The sequence below is a fragment of the Orbicella faveolata genome, unplaced genomic scaffold (genome assembly GCF_042242905.1).
Source record: "Orbicella faveolata isolate gen_17 unplaced genomic scaffold, um_ofav_v1 contig_1, whole genome shotgun sequence".
NCBI classification, from domain to species: domain Eukaryota; kingdom Metazoa; phylum Cnidaria; class Anthozoa; order Scleractinia; family Merulinidae; genus Orbicella; species Orbicella faveolata.
The window spans coordinates 30893194-30910766 of record NW_028301536.1 but is presented as its reverse complement, the minus strand read 5'-3'; the positions used below and the strand labels follow the sequence as shown (position 1 = coordinate 30910766).

General features: G+C 39.1%; 2 protein-coding genes across 3 annotated transcripts; both read left to right on the top strand.

The window, feature by feature from the left end:
- The first annotated feature begins 718 nt into the window (after nucleotides 1-718).
- LOC110053582 (ephrin-B2a-like) lies at nucleotides 719-7270 on the top strand. The gene is made up of 5 exons (XM_020759832.2): nucleotides 719-955; nucleotides 3442-3740; nucleotides 4180-4281; nucleotides 4855-5001; nucleotides 5481-7270. Exons 1-5 carry the CDS (start codon nucleotides 846-848, stop codon nucleotides 5687-5689), a joined length of 867 nt encoding a protein of 288 aa, XP_020615491.2. The 5' UTR covers nucleotides 719-845; the 3' UTR covers nucleotides 5690-7270.
- A 915-nt stretch (nucleotides 7271-8185) lies between these two features.
- LOC110053518 (ephrin-B2-like) lies at nucleotides 8186-15700 on the top strand. Of its 2 annotated transcripts, XM_020759754.2 has the most exons (6): nucleotides 8187-8476; nucleotides 8602-8770; nucleotides 10546-10847; nucleotides 11929-12030; nucleotides 14040-14189; nucleotides 15256-15700. In XM_020759754.2, exons 2-6 carry the CDS (start codon nucleotides 8625-8627, stop codon nucleotides 15423-15425), a joined length of 870 nt encoding a protein of 289 aa, XP_020615413.2. In that variant the 5' UTR covers nucleotides 8187-8476; nucleotides 8602-8624; the 3' UTR covers nucleotides 15426-15700. The 2 variants fall into 2 exon arrangements, with proteins under 2 accessions (XP_020615414.2, XP_020615413.2); XM_020759755.2 differs by having other exon boundaries at nucleotides 8186-8770.
- The last annotated feature ends 1873 nt before the right edge of the window (nucleotides 15701-17573 follow it).

Below are 17573 nucleotides of genomic sequence, written 5' to 3'. Positions count from 1 at the left end.
GGGAGCGGAAGTATTTCGATTCAGCAGGAGGTGTTGAAGAATTTTTGAAACCGTATTGAGCCACCATACCTCAATACACAACTGGTAAACAAAGTTATAGTAATTATCGAGTTTTCATGCCACAAGTCCCTATGTTATGGTAAACGGACTGCACCTTATATTGACCGTGGAGAGTAGGCGAGCAGGCAACACTGCCCTGAGGTTTCGGTTGGGTGTCTACCCTAAGGTGGTACTTCAAATCAATCTCTCCTCCGCAGAGACAAGGAGCCCATGGATTCCTGCAGAGACTCGTTCGTCATAGAAATCCGCCGTGCGAGGTATTGCAGTTGCAAACCCATTCCCATCAGCGCCCCCTCCCCCCCCCCCCCAAAAAAAAATAACGATGAAAAACCAAACTTAGCAAATGAATGATCTAAATCTATTCATGCTTAATTGATGCACAATATCAGATCTAGTCACATGAACATCTCGAGTTTACGATAATGAGTGTAGCTCATTTCGCGATTTCTTCTCTATAGACAGCCACAGGGATTATTTGATCAGAAAATCTGAGAGTCGCTGCCTGACAACAAGAAATATTTTCGTTCGCCAGTGCAAATCAGTTTTAAATAGTTGATTCAATCAGTTATTACTAAAGGATGGAAGTATTTTCACTTCCGTTTTATGTTATAGTTACAGGAAGTTACGGTGACGTAATGGCTTGTTTACGATGAATGCAAATTTCCCGCTAAAAAAAATTTCTCGGTAAAACCAGAGGCATTTTGCAAGACCGGTGATATATTTTTGGCGGTTTGACTACAGAAGGCTCCTGACCCAGCATAGAACAGCCGTTTTAAAAGGCGAAAATGGGGATTTTCTCCGGAATACAGCACGCTTTTATTGTCCTAATTTTCGTGTTTGATCTGGGAAGAAATGAGCTGTATCCATCTATCCAATGGACTCCTCTCAACCCAATGTAAGTACGATCCAGGCAAAGGGTTTGATTTTTTCTCTTAACCTTACAAAACCTTTCAAATCGTAAAGAGAGGTCGTTAAACGTGTCTAGAGTCTGTCTATCGGTTCGAAAGCCTAAGTCGGCGATGAAGATATTATACTCACGCTACACTCGATTGCAAGTGATAAACGGAAACAAAAGTTGCCTTCTCCGATCCAATACAACGAGAAAATGAAATTTTTGTAGAACGTTTTATTTATACTGAACAACAAAAATGATTATTACAATTGCAAAAATGCTAAATACGAATCAAGGGGAAAGAAGAATATTTAATGATTGGAACTTGCAGTTACGTTTCTCAACTGCGAGGTACGCTTAGGCGTCACACTCTCAAGACGTGATCGTTTTTCTCTCCTGGCCGTGAGTCAAGTCGCTCTTAGTTTGAGCTCCCTGATCAATAACCTGTTTTCTTTAGTATGTCTTGTCCTCTTTTGCAGTGTCTCTTGCTTAATGAAAACAGAGGGCCTTAATTAATTTGCAGTGTTGCCGAGAAGTATACCAGCTTGTTTTGCATGAACGGAAGGAGAAATTTCAATTTCACTTTTCAACTTGAGTGTTTATTTTTGAATGTTTACTTCTTTGTAATAGCTTTACGGACTTGTCGCGTACCCACTGATCTGATGTAACGGCCCTCACACAGTAAAACTAGGCTAACCTCAAGCTAGGAGATAGCATTTGAAAATTTCCCTCTAGTCACGAGACTCTTAAGTGAAGTATAGGCTTGAGCAATTTTCTTTCTTGTCAATGCGTTCACACCCTTTCCGCTTTGTCAGTATTATATTGGCGGAAGTGCTGGGTAGATTTCCCGTTTCGTCTGAAGAACGTAACCTACTGTTTTATTGCGATTGAACCTGCCATTTTCGAGAGTTAATAATTTAAAATGCTTGTCTTGCAAAGAAAATGAATTTAGCCCGACGATAGAATTCCCGGTGTGCAATTACTTCGTTGAGATACTGACTATCAGTTCGGATTTTTTTTTTACTTAAAAATGCAGAAATTCAGGCGTATGTTTATCCAAAATCCAATAATAAAGTCATCAAGTTCTTGGCCCTACAGAACAAAGTGTTTAAATATGCTTCATGGACTGGTTGAATATTGATTGGAGAAAACCTTTCTCCTTGTGTTTTCCTATCTTTCTCAAAGCCTCAAGCCTACGTCCGTCAAACAACGGCTTCACGAATTAAAGAACTTAAATCATATATATTAACTACAGGGATTTGGAGAAGGTTTCCGCGTTTTATAATATTGTGTGAAAGTGTTCGCCGGGTTTCTGGCAATTTTCTGTTGTTATTTTTTTAATCATTACGTCATCGTTTAAGATATAGAAACTGCCATTAACGAAAGAACCCAAACTGTCAAACAAGCAGTCTTTGAGTCCTTCAGTACTGGCTAATGATAAAAATTCGATGATGAATGTATTTCATGGAGATTTCATTTTAATTTTCGCAAAACTCAGAAACCATGATTATTTAAATATTGCAACCTAATTTTATTTTGTGGTTATTCATCACCCGTTGTTCCTGTCTGGCAACTCATGTTTGTATCGTGGAAATTATTTTCTGTTTTTCGTATTTTCATTTTGAACCTTTGTAATAAATCATTGACGAAATTTCAGATTAGGAAAAAAAAAGCATCAACCCCGAAATAAGCACTAATTCCATGTTTCATCTTGCCTGGAGGTAAAGTTAGTACAAGTGAACACAACCGCGGGTTGACCCCACGTGACTTTGTATAACAAATAAGTGCGAATGTTGTGATATTTATATTTTAGCAGCTGTCAAGCTGGTGACCAGTTCTTACGGTTGCTAAGAAAACATATTTTGATTCTTTCCAATTTGGACAACAGATAATCGTTTAGTAATTATACTGAAATTATATTGAAATACTGAAATTTACCTCAATAGCTAATAGCAGTCATAGGGAAGAAGACAAGATCTGTTATGGCGACTTCCCGACTGGGGGTAGCGCAGGAGGTGTTTCCATCAGTCCCCCCCCCCCCTCCTCCCCCGCCACGTTTTTGTACTACAAATTGTAATTCCGTTGCCCCGCATACGGTAACATGAACAAGTAACCGGTGTAAAATTGACAACCGGTTGAGCCAATTACCCGAGTTTCTTTTAGTATGAGAAAGATGCCTCATAATTGTAAACGTCCAAACTACTAGGTACAACAGTTTATTGATATATGGAGAAGATATGTCGGTCGTTGGAGCATCATTTGAATTTTTTGAAGTGTGAATGGGAAATGTACTTCTTTCGATGAGCTATTGAAATTTCTATTGAAACTAGCAGATAACATTAATATAATCATAATAATCTACAAGCGTCTTGTGCATGGAACAACCAGTGCAGCTGGCGAATTCTTTTTTCAGTTTAGTTTCAAGGAAGCTAACTGAAAGAACTATCGGACTAATTCACTGATTTGATATTTTTCATTGACATCTCTAGATTCAAGACAAACAGAACACAATGCGTCCATCCAATGTCTAAGCTCATCTTCGTGTGCCCGAACACCGCTACCACGGTAACCAAACTCGCTAGCAGTAATGCCCTGCGTCCACTGTACGAGAATCTGTGGCTGGTCAGCAGACAGAGTTATGAGCGCTGCGCGGTGAATCAGACAACTGACAGTGAACTTATATTATGTGACAAGCCCTTCAACCTTAAATATTATACGGTGATTTTTAAGAAATATAGTGCAGGCGTCGATCTCAAATTTGAGCCTGGAAAGGAGTACTATTTTATAGGTAAGAAAAATCAACTGATTGATTTAATTTTCAGCATTCTTTTCTTACCATCTCCCCTTCCGTCGTTAACAGAGCACTTGACACTTAATAAAGGCGAGGGATGAAGCGGAGGGGGGGGGGGGGGGGGTACCTCACATTACAGTTTAAGTCTCGGCGTTTCAGTTTATTGGCTAGCTTGATGACGGTCACTTGCAAATTACATTACTTGGGATCCCATAGATATTTCTGCGCGTTGAATCAAAGCTAGCTTTCTCCGGCTGACAAAGGTGTTCGTTCAATGACTTATAATTTTCTTTGCAATCTTACTCTGGCTTCGCTAGGTCTTCGAAGAATAGCCCCTCCAATTCCCCAGTCTTTCTTTGTTAACGGGATATTCCAGTTTAGACATCTTCTAGCCAGCTATAAATTGGATTCAAACAGTTCTATGTTTCCTTTCTAGCAACTTCGAATGGCAAACAATCATCGATGAAAAGCCGCTCTGGTGGGCGCTGTAAGACACAAAACATGAAGCTCAAATTCCATATTTGTACGAGCAGTGAAGGTCAGTTGTTTGTAAACACTCGAGGAAGGAAGTGATGTTATACTTAAAAAGGGTGCTAAGGACTGCTACTTCACTTAAGTGTTTTGTTTCCTCGTTGATTTTTCCCTTCTGCGAAAAAGATAGAAAACGAAAACACTTTCGGCCTCTTTCCAGTCTATTCACATGCATGTTCGTAGTCAGACATGCAATTTCTTCCAGGCTTTTCTGCAATGCTTTGATATCCACGAAGTAGCGTGAAATGCCCTCGGGATTTTTCTTTCAATGGTCCATTCAAGAAGATAATAACGTTTATTTGCATCAGGAGTTCCCAGAAATTCTTGTAGCGCACACTTAACCAAAACATGAGGCGCGCTTTCATCCGCAGAGTCTCCCTAGTGAATCATAATTGGGCGCGCGGAGCTTTGTGCGCGCGACTTGTATTTCGCCCAGGGTCCCCGGGCTCCTCAGCTCCCAGTCAATGTTCTCACGTCTTCAACACGCTCTTACACGAATACGGCATTTCAAATTGAGAGAGCTGCGAGTCACCTATTCACACTACAGACCCTTTAAAGTAGTGAAACCTTCTCTTCGTAGATCCACGTTGTCTAAGCGAGGATATGTGTAATGGCGTTACGCCTACTACCCAAGCGCAAGCTACTGTCAAGACTGAAAGCACATCATCAAGGTCATGTGCAAATTACACTCTACCTACCACACCCACCACAGGAATGAACGATCCAGGTAACATGAAAACGAAGGACCGAGCTCGTTTAATTTTATAATCTTAAGCCATTTGATAACAAAATTGCTGTAAAAGTCTATACTATAAATCTAAATGAATTGTGACAAATGGTGGGTGAACATATGAAACATTTCACTTTCAGCAAAGTCTTCAGCGAGCAACTCCCATAGGACGTCAATTTTATTGCGGTTTTTAGTACAGAGTGTTTTTTCTGGATAACCTTTTCCCGACTGAGAGAAATAAATCGTTTATTTTGTCGCAATGAATATTACTAGTCTGTTGTTTCATGCGAGACAATGCGATAGATAGCAGAGAGTAGTTTAATGGTTGTCGTTTCATTTTGCTACATTTCATTCAGACATCCCTCATTACCTTCCAATTCACGGGAATTTAATATAAAACATCTGCAAGGCCCTAAGTAAGGTATATTGTTTATCAAATGACATTTGGGCTAACCAAAAGGTTTTTTTCTGTGCAGGTAATCCTGAAAGTGAAGTGTTAGAAGACGAATCGACTTACCTGATCGCAATTGGCTTTCTCGTGTTCATGTGTTTTGCTCTTCTTATTTTATCCATTATCCTGATCTGCCAGCTTTATGGGAAGAGGAAAGCAACGTCAATTTCCTCGCGTGATAGTGCTTCATTCACGATAAGAATCAATGACTCTCCTGACGGGGGCTGGGACTGAGTGCCTAGTTAATGTGTGTGTGTGTGAGTCAGCGGTCATCGTTTCACTGGTCAGTATCGTCGTTTAGTTACCATACGTACCCTCGCTAGAGGAGGACGTGCGCAGGCTTTGATGATCCGTCCCGGAAATTCTTAGTGTTTAGGTGGAGATTGAGAACTAGTTGGTGGAAACTTTAAGCTATACAATAGCCTATATGTCTTCCCCAGCTTCTTCCCAGGAATTGCTGCGTGAGACTTCACGGGGGCGAATTCGCTGGAAGGTCTCCTGTCGATATCATTGCTTTTCACTTCATTATGTGGGAGGCGCAGTGGGATCATGGTTAATGCCCTGGACTCCAGATCGAGTGGTCTGGGTTCGAGCCCTAGTAGCTCTCTCCACCCAGGTGCATAAATTGATACCGGCGAGGGCCCTACCGGCGAATGTAATGCTGAGGGGTAACCCTGCGATGGATTAGCATCCCATCCAGAGGGGGGGAGGGGGGTAGAAATATTCCTAGTCCTTTCATGCTACAGAAACTGTAAGTAAGAGCCGGCCTGGTGAGCCTCTAGGTTCGTATGCAGACTTCATCTACCTTACTTTCACTTCATTATGCGTAAAAGTGTAAATAGCTAGTGTGCCGCAATATTAGTTTGTGAGATTTTTATCGGCAAGACCACAAGAGAAATGTTAGTAAGTCTGCCAAGAACAAGTCAAAGGATCCGCTTTATAATTGTAGATAAAAGACTTCTATGACGCAAGAGTGATATCGTCATACACGCGAGTGATTTTTTTTTATAGATATGAGAGTTTTCAGAACCAATAGAAAGTAATAGCGCGCCGATATTTTTAGCTATACAATAGCTTGTTCCAGGCATTACTCAACTCGTTCTCAGGATTTGATCAGCTTTGTAATTGTAGATACATGTGTGAAAGCCTGATGTTGTCATAAACGCGCGAGTAAAGTAACATTTTGTAGGAACTGTTTTTAATTCTGATCTATAAAGTATATACATACATTCAGCGTTTATATTTCTGGACCATCTTGCATTAAGTAATACCGAGAGACTATGAGTCTACAGGTATACTGAAACAGAAGCTGAATCGTCTAAAAAATCGTTTGATATTCCACATGTTCCAACTTTCTTCCTCCAAGGAAAGCTTGTCTGCAGTTTTAGTTATTTTACAAACATAGATCTGAATAACAGGCCTCCAAACATCGCAGCAATGACAAGAGGCTGTCTAGAATTAACTTTTCAACTTTTTGATGTTTAAAAACATGTCATTTAGTTCTTTTTCAGTCCAATCACTCTCTCCAATCGTGGCAAGGTTGTGATTTTAATTAAAATTATTTTTCTTTCAATATACACGTATTAACCGCTTTTCACATCAAATCATCTTTCCTCTGGCATTACTGGTTGCGGTTATTCTGTTTTGGGTCATTTCCAAGGATTAAGAAGGACGGGCTATAGGACGTACCTGACAGCTGCCCCCGACACACTAAGGAATTCAAATAAGGAGAAATAGTGGTTGATCACTCTATACGTTTCCGGTATGTGCACCAATTCTGGTTGAAGTGTGGCCAAGATTAAAAGTGAAAATAACTTCTTCATCTACTCTTGCATTAACATATTATTTTAAATCTGTCTGGTAAGGTAACACTGGGTGATCAATCATGATCAAGCCGGCGACCTAAATCGTTTATTGCCACTAAGGAGTAATGTATAAGACTGTAAGTGCGTGGCCTGCAATAGAAATCCTTTTTCCTTTGATGATCTTACTATTAACGTCGTCCACGTTTGTTTTCAGGCGATGGTCATGTGCCTAGCACGTGACCGGAAGAAGTATAAAATACCACTCTGTTGAAAACTGAAGGATGATAAAGCTTGATACGGTTTCCCACTATTAGCTCCATCTTTGTTGTAGCCATACCTCCCGGGGTGGGAAGGTGGGGGGGGGGGGGGGCGGTGGGTTTCCCAAGTGAAATGGGCGTCGTCTCGCTTAAGAGTGCGTAAGTCAAAGATTTTGGTCTCACATAGGGTGTTTAGAACGAAACGACACTATTTTTAGATGTCATTTGGTTTGAAACAGTCCTCGTCTCTCGTTTCACATGCAGCTTAGAAAGTGAAAATGACGAGCGTGGCAGTAAGAATATTAGTTACGTTTTTGTGTTGCTTACACGAGGTATAATCCACACTTAGTCATCAGCCGAGATATTTATATATATAAAATGTTACCGATAAATCTGTCTTCAGATAAAGCTTTTGTTCTATTGTTAATCTCTGCATGTATACTAGGTGGCTTCAGGTAGACCCGATGATTAATTTGCCTTGTAAACTGGAAAAGCAAATAAACAATCTTAGCATCTACGGTGAACAAGGTCTGCAGTTTGGTATAGAGGGTATATTTTTAAGTAACTGTAGAGGTACACTTGACGTACATCTGATTCACTTCAGTTATCGCAGAATTCGAAGAACTTGGAATTACTCGTCGTGCGTATTGTGACGTAGTCAATTACATGATTTATGACAGCAACCTTACGCTAACACAGAACTATCGTCCGCATTCAATCGCGAACTGCTCTAACAGTGAAGAACACGCGTGAGAAAAACTGCTTTCACGCCCAATTCCCACTTCCTGGGGAAGTAAATGTTCTACAAGGTATCGAAAGGAAGTTATTAACTTATCAGTGTACCGAAAATAGATTCAGTTTCGAAGAAAAGCAGTTGACAGATTGTTCCTGTCTTGGACACCTTTGACAAGCCTACAAGGAAAAAGATGATTGTTTTACTGACAGTATTTACATTCCAGGTAGGCAGGGTTTTTAAAAACTATCTACACTTGACGCCTAAAATCTAAGCTATCGCACATCAGTCCGAACAGTTTTAAAATCCGAAATGAAAAGCGAGCATTCACTAACGAAGAAACATCTGTAGTTTTAACATGTACGAAGACTGAGATGTCATTTTATCGTGTGGACATTGGAAGCAATGGAAGAAGAAGTTCTTGTGTGTTTCTTGCTGCAGCCCTGCTTGTGTGGACGAGTTACCACTGTGGAAAAGCAGAAATCCTTCCTTCAATTTTCTGGACACCCAACAATCCGATGTAAGTAAATTTTGTTTCAATTTCCAAGCATAACACGACTGCTGAATAACGCTTCATCTATGATGCGATCTGCTTCGGTAAATTGAATGTGCATTTGTTTTAAACTGAATCAAAACCTTCTATTCGCTTTTCGGGTGGCGTTACGAAAGAAGGTTTTTCATTATGTTAGTTTCGATTACAATTTTACAACGCTTGGTCGTTGGCAAAAGGTGAGCCATGAAGGCATTGTACCAGTTCAGAGCGAGTTAACAAACTGACGTCAGTTTTTCATGCGTCTGTCCTGTTATTGATCATGAATTTCGTCATACCATTGTCAAAGTAGTTGTGGATTCAGGAGCCGAAAGCCGAGTGGATCCGCAGACTACTTTGACAGTGTTATGACGAAATTCATTGTCAATAACAGAACAGACGCATGAAAAACTGACTTTAATTTGTTTTTTACAATTACAGATTGTCAAATTGTCCGCTCTCGCTTGTTCACGCATCGCATAAATCATAGATTTATGTCTGTGCGCTTATTGACAATGAAAATCAGCCAATGAGCGCGCGAGAATTTCTGCAGTTATCGTAAAAAAATGACGGATGAAGGTTTGGGTGCCTAGTTTTACACTATAAAGAACAAGAGGAGCAGGTATATATTACGCATTCAACAAGATATAATAATTGATCAGTTTATACGCCTTTCAAATTGCTGTGGTTTGATGAACTGCTTACGATTATACTTGAATAATTGTTATATCGATTACGCTAACTGATTGTCAGCGCAAGGCATTTCGTTTCTTCAATTAGCTGAACTAAGAAGGTGTCGGAAAATTTGGGTTTCAGCCAGCCATAACCTCCATAACGGAATCAGACGATAGGGGATTGCTGTTTCTAAATGGCTTTAATTTGGTAATTAACTTAATTTTGCCTAATATGACATCACCTTAATGGGAATTTTCCGTTTCACTATTACCTTGCAAACTGAGAATAGACTTTCTAAAAGCCTTTTGCAAAATATTGATAATATTTCCCTGGCATGTTGGGTACAGTCATTGCCTCCTTAAAAAATGATCGCTCGCGGAGCAAACGAAAAACGATAAATGTTGCTATTCGCGTCAAAGCTCAACGCTCGGAGTCTTATCCGTGCAAGTGAAAAAATTAGATAAACCTTTCGCGACTTCGTCGTTCGAAGATCGCTCGAGGGCGATGATTAAACGAAAGATTAAATCAGTGAAGGTCGTCTTTTGGTAAGTCTAACAAAAGAAGTAAACGGGGGTATTTTATCTTCAACTAGGGGAAAAGAAAATGTGCTTATAAACAACACCTCTCCGTACCTTTTTCATAATTCTGAATCCGAATTAGTCATTTGAAATACGCCTTGTAAAGAACCAGACGTAACTATTTGTCTCTATCTTCAGTACCGTCACTAAAATCAAAGCGATATTTTGTCGATTCCGTTCCAATCAGTTTTAGCCACTTTGCAAATTGATTGATACACTTATAAGAGTTGTTAAAGGGGGGGCCACATTCTTGTGATTGAATCTCTGCATTAGGGCCACTAAGTAGCCCTCCCCTGGGATGGAGAAAAGAAGGCGTTTTCAGAATTTCACAACAGCAAAAACGCTTTCCGTGGCGCTCATATATATTATTTGCTCGCCCTTCCAATCGCAGTTGCTCTGTCCCATTAATACAAAATTTGAAAATTGATTATTCTTAGTTCAATATTCATTATTCAGTTTGTGATTCCGCTTTAACCTCGGAACATTTATCGCCACAAAACTCATCATTTGCAGTTTTTCGAAGACGAATTACGAGCTGAATGTGTTTCCCTACACCCAGCTGCACATCGTTTGTCCTAACACCTGGACAGTACTAAAAACCTGGAAACACCAAGTACCACAGACGGACCTGTATGAGAATATTTGGGGAGTGGACGAGTCTGGTTACAAGACGTGCTCGACAGGAAAGGCGGCATCTCAGCCAGCGCTGATTTTATGTGATTCACCCACACAGGTTAAATTCGACACTTTTGTGTTTCGATTTCCGGCTAATTCTCCAACAACATTTGCACCTGGCAAGGAATATTTCTTTATTGGTAAGAGGTTATAAAAATATGTGATAATAATTAATGAAATGAATGAAAAGTTGCTTTGCTCTTTGTTTTCCGGGATTCTTTCCGGGGTGAAAATTGATTTAAAATTGACATTTCGGCAATTTTAACTAGCCTTCTTCAGGAATTGAGAAAATCAAGACGAAATGATGATAAATGTAGAGCTTGGTGAAATAATAAGAGAAGCTCGAAGTTGACCACAAAATGATAATTGAGAATATTTAGACAGGGTAACACTTCAATTCAATGACTTCAGCTATAAACTGGTATCAATGTGAGCCCTGTTAACAAAAATGTTCCAGTAGAGAATTAAAAAAAAAACTGCCCCTAGTTAAATCCTGAGCGTTTTGAGGACAATACCGCCAGTTCCTCTTCCTAAATGCTCCATCTTCAGTGGGTTTCAATGACTTCGTACAGCCAAGCCAGATAACGTCACAATACTCCAGGCCAGGAGTGGCAAAATCACAACCTTGATCTCAAGCTTCTCTCCGTTGCGTGAAGGAGAGATCCTTGGAACAATTTTGGTAAAATAGTCGTGAGAAAAGAATTCCCAGTTTCTGAGATACCTTGGCCGTCATATAATTAACGTGTTCGTTACAAGCGTGAGACAACCGGAAATACGGAGAATTGGACTTCAAGACTCCCAGTTTTACACCACGCCTATAAGTTTGAAACAATACTGTTGTCATGAAGCTCTCTAAAACCTCTAATTTCATTGGATCTTGTTAGCGCGAATCGAAGCTATATTGATTTAGGCCTAGGGTGCATTGTTACTATTGTTTGTATATCATTTTCCCAGCCAATCCTGTGAGACGTTCCGAGGAGCTTCGTGAAACAATAGCCAAAGATGACTTTAAAATCCTTTGTTATGGCAATTATAAAACGAGTTCATTTTTAACGCAGTAATTGTACCGCTAAGCATGGTAAGCAGTGCCAGCATAACAGCGAAACGAAGAAAAGATAGTACAAGAGTTATTCAGTCTGTGACTTTAGAAATAAGCTGACAAAAACCAAAATATATATATTGCCACGCTTTTTTATTCTTTTTCTTTCCTATGATCTACAGCCACGTCAGACGGGAAGAGGAGCTCGCTGAATTCAACTTCTGGTGGGCATTGCACCACACATAACATGCGATTTAAGGTGTATGTGTGTAAGAATAGACAAGGTAGGTCCAACATATATAATTAATCTCGTGTAGCTACCTGTTATATCATCTTATGACGGTAGTGCATTACTTGCAAAGAATTTCGGACGTTTTTAATTTCGGACGAAAACTGAACCCGAAAATAAAACTGTCCGAAATATTTACCGGCAGTACAATATGAAACTTTGAAGTATCTCCAAAGCTCTTAGTTTCCTTTATGTGCCGGGCTTTAAGGAGCGAACTCTGGTTGAGACAGTGCTTGAGATACGTAACGGCTTGATAGACTTCATAGAATCACGTTATTTTCTCTTCGGTGTATTCGTAAAACCTCAGTTGAGGCTGCAGTAAAACTATCATTTTCACAGATTTCGTTTTAGTCGAATTCGTGTTTTGTAGATGTAAATTTACTTTATCTATGTTTCAGCAAAGTGTCCGAAACTGTTGTCCGAAATCTGTCCGAAATTAGATAAAAAGCGTCGGCAAATTAAACGTCCGAAATTTTTGCAAGTAATGTATACTAATTAACAATTAGACTACGAGTAGTCCCTCTTTCGCTTAGTCCGTCGTGCGTGACGCGAAAGAAAACTGCGAGAAAAAAATGGCCGCGCGAAATCCTGGGGATGAGAAGCGCTTTTTATTTATAATATACCACTTGACAATCTACGGTCACAATCACAAACTTCTCTTTAGTTTCCACCTGCAAAGAATGACAACCAACAATCTCTGCCTTTCACCAGCCTCGTTACTTATAATCATCGTCCTAATTAACCAACGCCTAATTACCATTAAGAGTAAATATAGGTCCTTGTGATCAATATCGTCAGCACAGTGATAACCATTATCATCATCATTATCACCATCACCACCATCACTACGCTTTTTTTTTTTTTTTTTTTTTTTTGTAAGAATATCGTTTTTCCGGCCCAGGCCAAATATTCTTATTTTTCTGCCGATTTTAGGCTGTAAATATTCTTGTGAATATTCTTAGATTATTGGAATAAAAAGGGGACTATTTTGACAGAAATCTCATTAGATCGAACATACGGCGATTGCCGTTTTTGTTGTTTTTTTGGCTTACTTTACCGTTTAGGGAAGGAAAAATTTTTATAAAGTTTAGGCCACCCTCGGGAAAATGGATAATGACCCCTTAAAACAATAGAGCTTTGATTACTGGCCGCCTAATAGGGATGGCCGTTTAATAGGTGGCTAGTTAAAAGAGGTTGGACTTTGATTGCATTTACGAGTTTTCAACCCAAAAAAATTATATTCTTTTCAAAATCTCAGCCTGGAGTCAGTATTCTTAAGGTATTCCTGGAGGCAAATTTGCATATATTTCTCCCATATCTACATGCATCAAATCGGTCAAAATACTGGCCCAAAGTTAGTCATTTTTCACATCTAAAATGTTATTGTATGTATTTTCGTTAAAAAGCAATATCATTCTGTAAGAATTGAAGTTGGCCCTGAAATTTGATATTCAAATGAGCGTGGTCGAAACCCTCACGGTTTGCTTCTTTCTATATAACTCAAAGAATATCCCTTCCACGTTAGAAAGGTTTGGCCAATTGATGCACAACGTTGAAAACTAAAATTTTGTGGGAGTACGTCAAGGAAATGTAAAACGGAAAAAATATATGTCTAGAAATGTGATTATGTATACTTATGAAATTGGCGATGCTAGTACGAGTCTTGAATTCGAAGGCATTTGACGTACTCCCACAAAAAAGTTCGTTCACATACGTAGTTTATGTCTGCCAAGTGTTAAGTCCTTCCATTTAATCTACGAAAAGAAAATGAAATGAACAATCCCCACATTTGAAGCACCATCTGTTTTGACACACAAAATCAAGCTTAAAATTTTCGGTTAACATTTCGCAAATTTCAGCCTTGATATTGTCATAAAGTATATTCTTACAAAAAAGAAAGAGTGTACCACCACCGTCATCATCATCATCATTATCGTCAACTTCATTTACGTTATCATTAGAATGACTTTACAAACGTTTTATTTTTGTTATCCTCCCATTCAGATAAAAGATGCAGCCCTCCTAAGAAAAAACCTAGTCCAACTCAAGTTCCTAAAAGGAACAAGACAGTCTCTCCTCCTAGATCATTTGTTGAGTGCAATAACACTAATGACACTGATGTTAGATCAAAATTTTGCAACAACACTGTTTGCGGTAAGTTTGTCACTACACGTAGTCACTCGAGGAGATACGTCCCAGATTATACGACTAAAGAGGATCGTTAATTTTAGGATTTTGGAGTTATTTTTTTTCCCTGTGGAAACAATACTTATGGGTTGAAGCCAAATCGTTTAACCTCAAAGAAAGTAGTCGTATACAGTGAAGTTCTACAGCGCAATGCAAAATGGGCTTAAATGGCACTATCATGACGGTAAACTTAAAAAATCATAACAGAAAAGACACATTTTCATTCATGGAGACCTAAATATAATGGTCCAGTTTTGTTCTGAAGCTAAAAGAATGAATTACGCATGCACCAACCTCGTTCCCAAAGCCCTCTCTCTACCTGGGAACGAGGCTGCGCATGTGCAAGGTGTTAGAATAAGGTCAAATTGAAAAAGTCTGGTACTTAAGACTTGTTTAAGTTTTGTCGTCATGTTTTGGGAAAATCGCTGACAACTAATTACAATTTGCTTCCCGGTTCCCTTTCCACAATTCACGTAATATCCTCATGCTGATGTTTTGAGAGTATTTCACGGTGTACGAGAAAGGGTCTTTAGTCAAAAATGCGTCAAAGTCTTGACCAAAAATGCGGCAAACTCGCTGTGATTTAACCCTGACACGTTCGAATTTGTAAAGCAACAATGAAGCAATTAGGTTTGTCTATACTGAAACGTAACGGCTTCTATTTTAGCCCAGCGATCTCTTTCATTTAAAGTAGGGGCCAAAAGCTTAGAAACTGTCTCTGCATGAATTGAAAACATCACTGACGAAATGTCATGAATTATAGTTTTGGAGAGAACTGCTGTAAAACCCTTCGTCTTTGTATTTAGCTTAGACCATTGTGTTGTTTATGCTGCCTTTTTAAAGTCCAAAATTAAAGGATTTCGTAGCTTGCGATTAAAAATATGACACAACTGGTTGTGTCAGTAAAAACGTGTTGGTGTACAATGTTTATCACTGCTGTTTGTGTTATATTTCTATAAGGATTTCATGAACGTCATCAAATATTACTAGTAACTGAAATAAATTTGATTGTAGATTCTCTATTTTTTAACAGGTACCACCAAGACAGAGATACTCCGAAAAACTGGGACTTTTGTAGGTACTGTCGCTATCTTGGGGTCATTGGTAGTCCTTTCTATGGCCTTAAATGCTTTCCTTTTATGGCAAAAATGCAAGCAAGAACTAAAACAGCGAGCGGAAAGAGCGTCACTGAGTCGTCACTGAGAGTGTACCTGTCTTGAGCCCAAAATTGCCCGACTCTTTGGTCATCGGCTAGGAAAGCTTAGCACCAAAAATGACGTCAGACCGTATTTTTTGGGAAATAAAAAAATGTGTAACTTTGTCTGTTATAAAAACATCTCAAAACCTGTCGTCCGGTAGATTAATATTTTATTTCTCATGAACGTCTAATCAGAGCCAAATTCTAATCCCTGAAATCTTGAGGTGGAGCCGTGCTGGTAGATTTTGAGGAAAACGTCATTAAAACTACTAGTGTCGTATGTGATGGTTTAAGACTTTAAAGAATAACAGTAATTAGAGAAAGCAAAAAACACTTCTTGAAACATTTTACAAAAGAGTCAAGAAGTGAGCAATTTTTTCCCTCAATACTGTAGGTCTTACTTCAAGGGGCAACGCCGACATAACAACGTGACTCCTAACCTTTTGTGGTTGTGTTTTCACTAGGACAATTTTGGCTAGATAAAGTCGGAAAAGTCTGGAAAAGCAGTGAAAACAGTTCGTCTTGAGTTTAGCGAGTTAAAAATGCACGCTGTTTTCACCAGAAAAAAAAAGCGATTGTCTCGTCAATATGACCGGAAATTCGCGCCAAGTTAGACTACCTCGCGAGATGCTACAACCTGTCCTGGCGAGTGCCGCAGCCAATCACCCTGTGCGTAGTGACAAAGGCCTGCAAAGAATCTGGCAATAGTATTCACCAGACGTTCGTACCACGGTTCAGTTTGCGAAGCAGAACTTTTAAAACGCCAGACGAGTTCAGCAGTCCTTCTCATTTATTTCGGTTTACCATTCCTACGGTCCCGTTAGATTCTCCAGTTCCTCGACTAGGACCCTTATGACACGGCGTCGCCGTGCAGAACGAGTTCCTGCATTACAACAGTTTGTCGCATCTTCCTCATTTCTGGGAACATTAACCGCATCCTCTGGAAAAAATGCCTTCTCGATCTCCTTCGCATAAATATGACTAGAATCAATTCAAGAGAAGTCGTTAAAAGCGCTTCCTCTCTCAGCCATTTTAGAAAGTTGCGCGCTTTTGTAATTTAAATCTTCTGAGTCAGTGGGTTAAATTCTGGGTTAAATTTCCAGTGGAAACAGATATTTAACTAGCAAATGCTGATCTGTAAACAAACACCCAGAAAGAATGTTCAGCTTGTTAGTCGGCAACCTGTGTCTGATTATACGATAGTAATACACCAGGAGCCCATTACCCTTAAATTATAGAAGTGTCTGGATTTCCCTGTTCATTGAAGCAGCATGGTTCTCAACAATTGCAAAGTGCCTCATCAAAACATCAAAACTTGTCTAGCAGACTAGGTAAAGCAAACAAAGTTTAGCCAATCAAGACAGGGGTTATCATGGATGTTTAATTTCATGCATGTTTCGTGGAGGTCTTAGCCAAGGTTAAAGAGAAACCTCAAAAGCACTTGTCTCGATAAACAGTAGAGACCTCCAAGAACTCGAGTATATTACATCCGATCACTAGATACAGAATTACTAGATATTTTCTTAGCTAATCGACACTTTGCTTTGGGAATGTTTTGATTAGTTATGATACAATTTCAAACCTTATCCTTCTGGCTGAGGTTGATGAAAAGAGATATTGAGCAATTATTTCGTGATATAAAATACACTCTTTTTTTGTCAGAATATTGCTTTCCGGCCGACGCTGAATATTCTTATTTTTCTGCCGATTTTAGACTGAAAATATTCTTGTGAATATTCTTAGATGATAGCACATGACATACCTGGTTTCGAATGTATTTGGTGTCTGGATGATGTTTAAGTAAGTTTTGAGCCAACCTGCAGGCATTAATAATATCACGCACATAACCTCTTGCCGAAATGCTATTAACATCGAACAAACGGCTAGTGCTATTTTTGTTGCTTTTTAGCTAGTTTTGACGTTTAGATAAAGAAAGAATTTCATACACTTATTAAGTTAAAAACATATAATTGTATTGTATTGACAAACTTTCATCATACAAAATTATATTCCTTTCAAAATCGAAGCCTCGGGTTTAATCTTAAAATGCTCTTAAAATTTCGTAAATTTCAGCCTCTAAATTCTTAAAGAAAACATATTCTTATAAAGAAGAAAGAGTGTATCATTCTTAGCAAAAACGAACTTGACTCTGA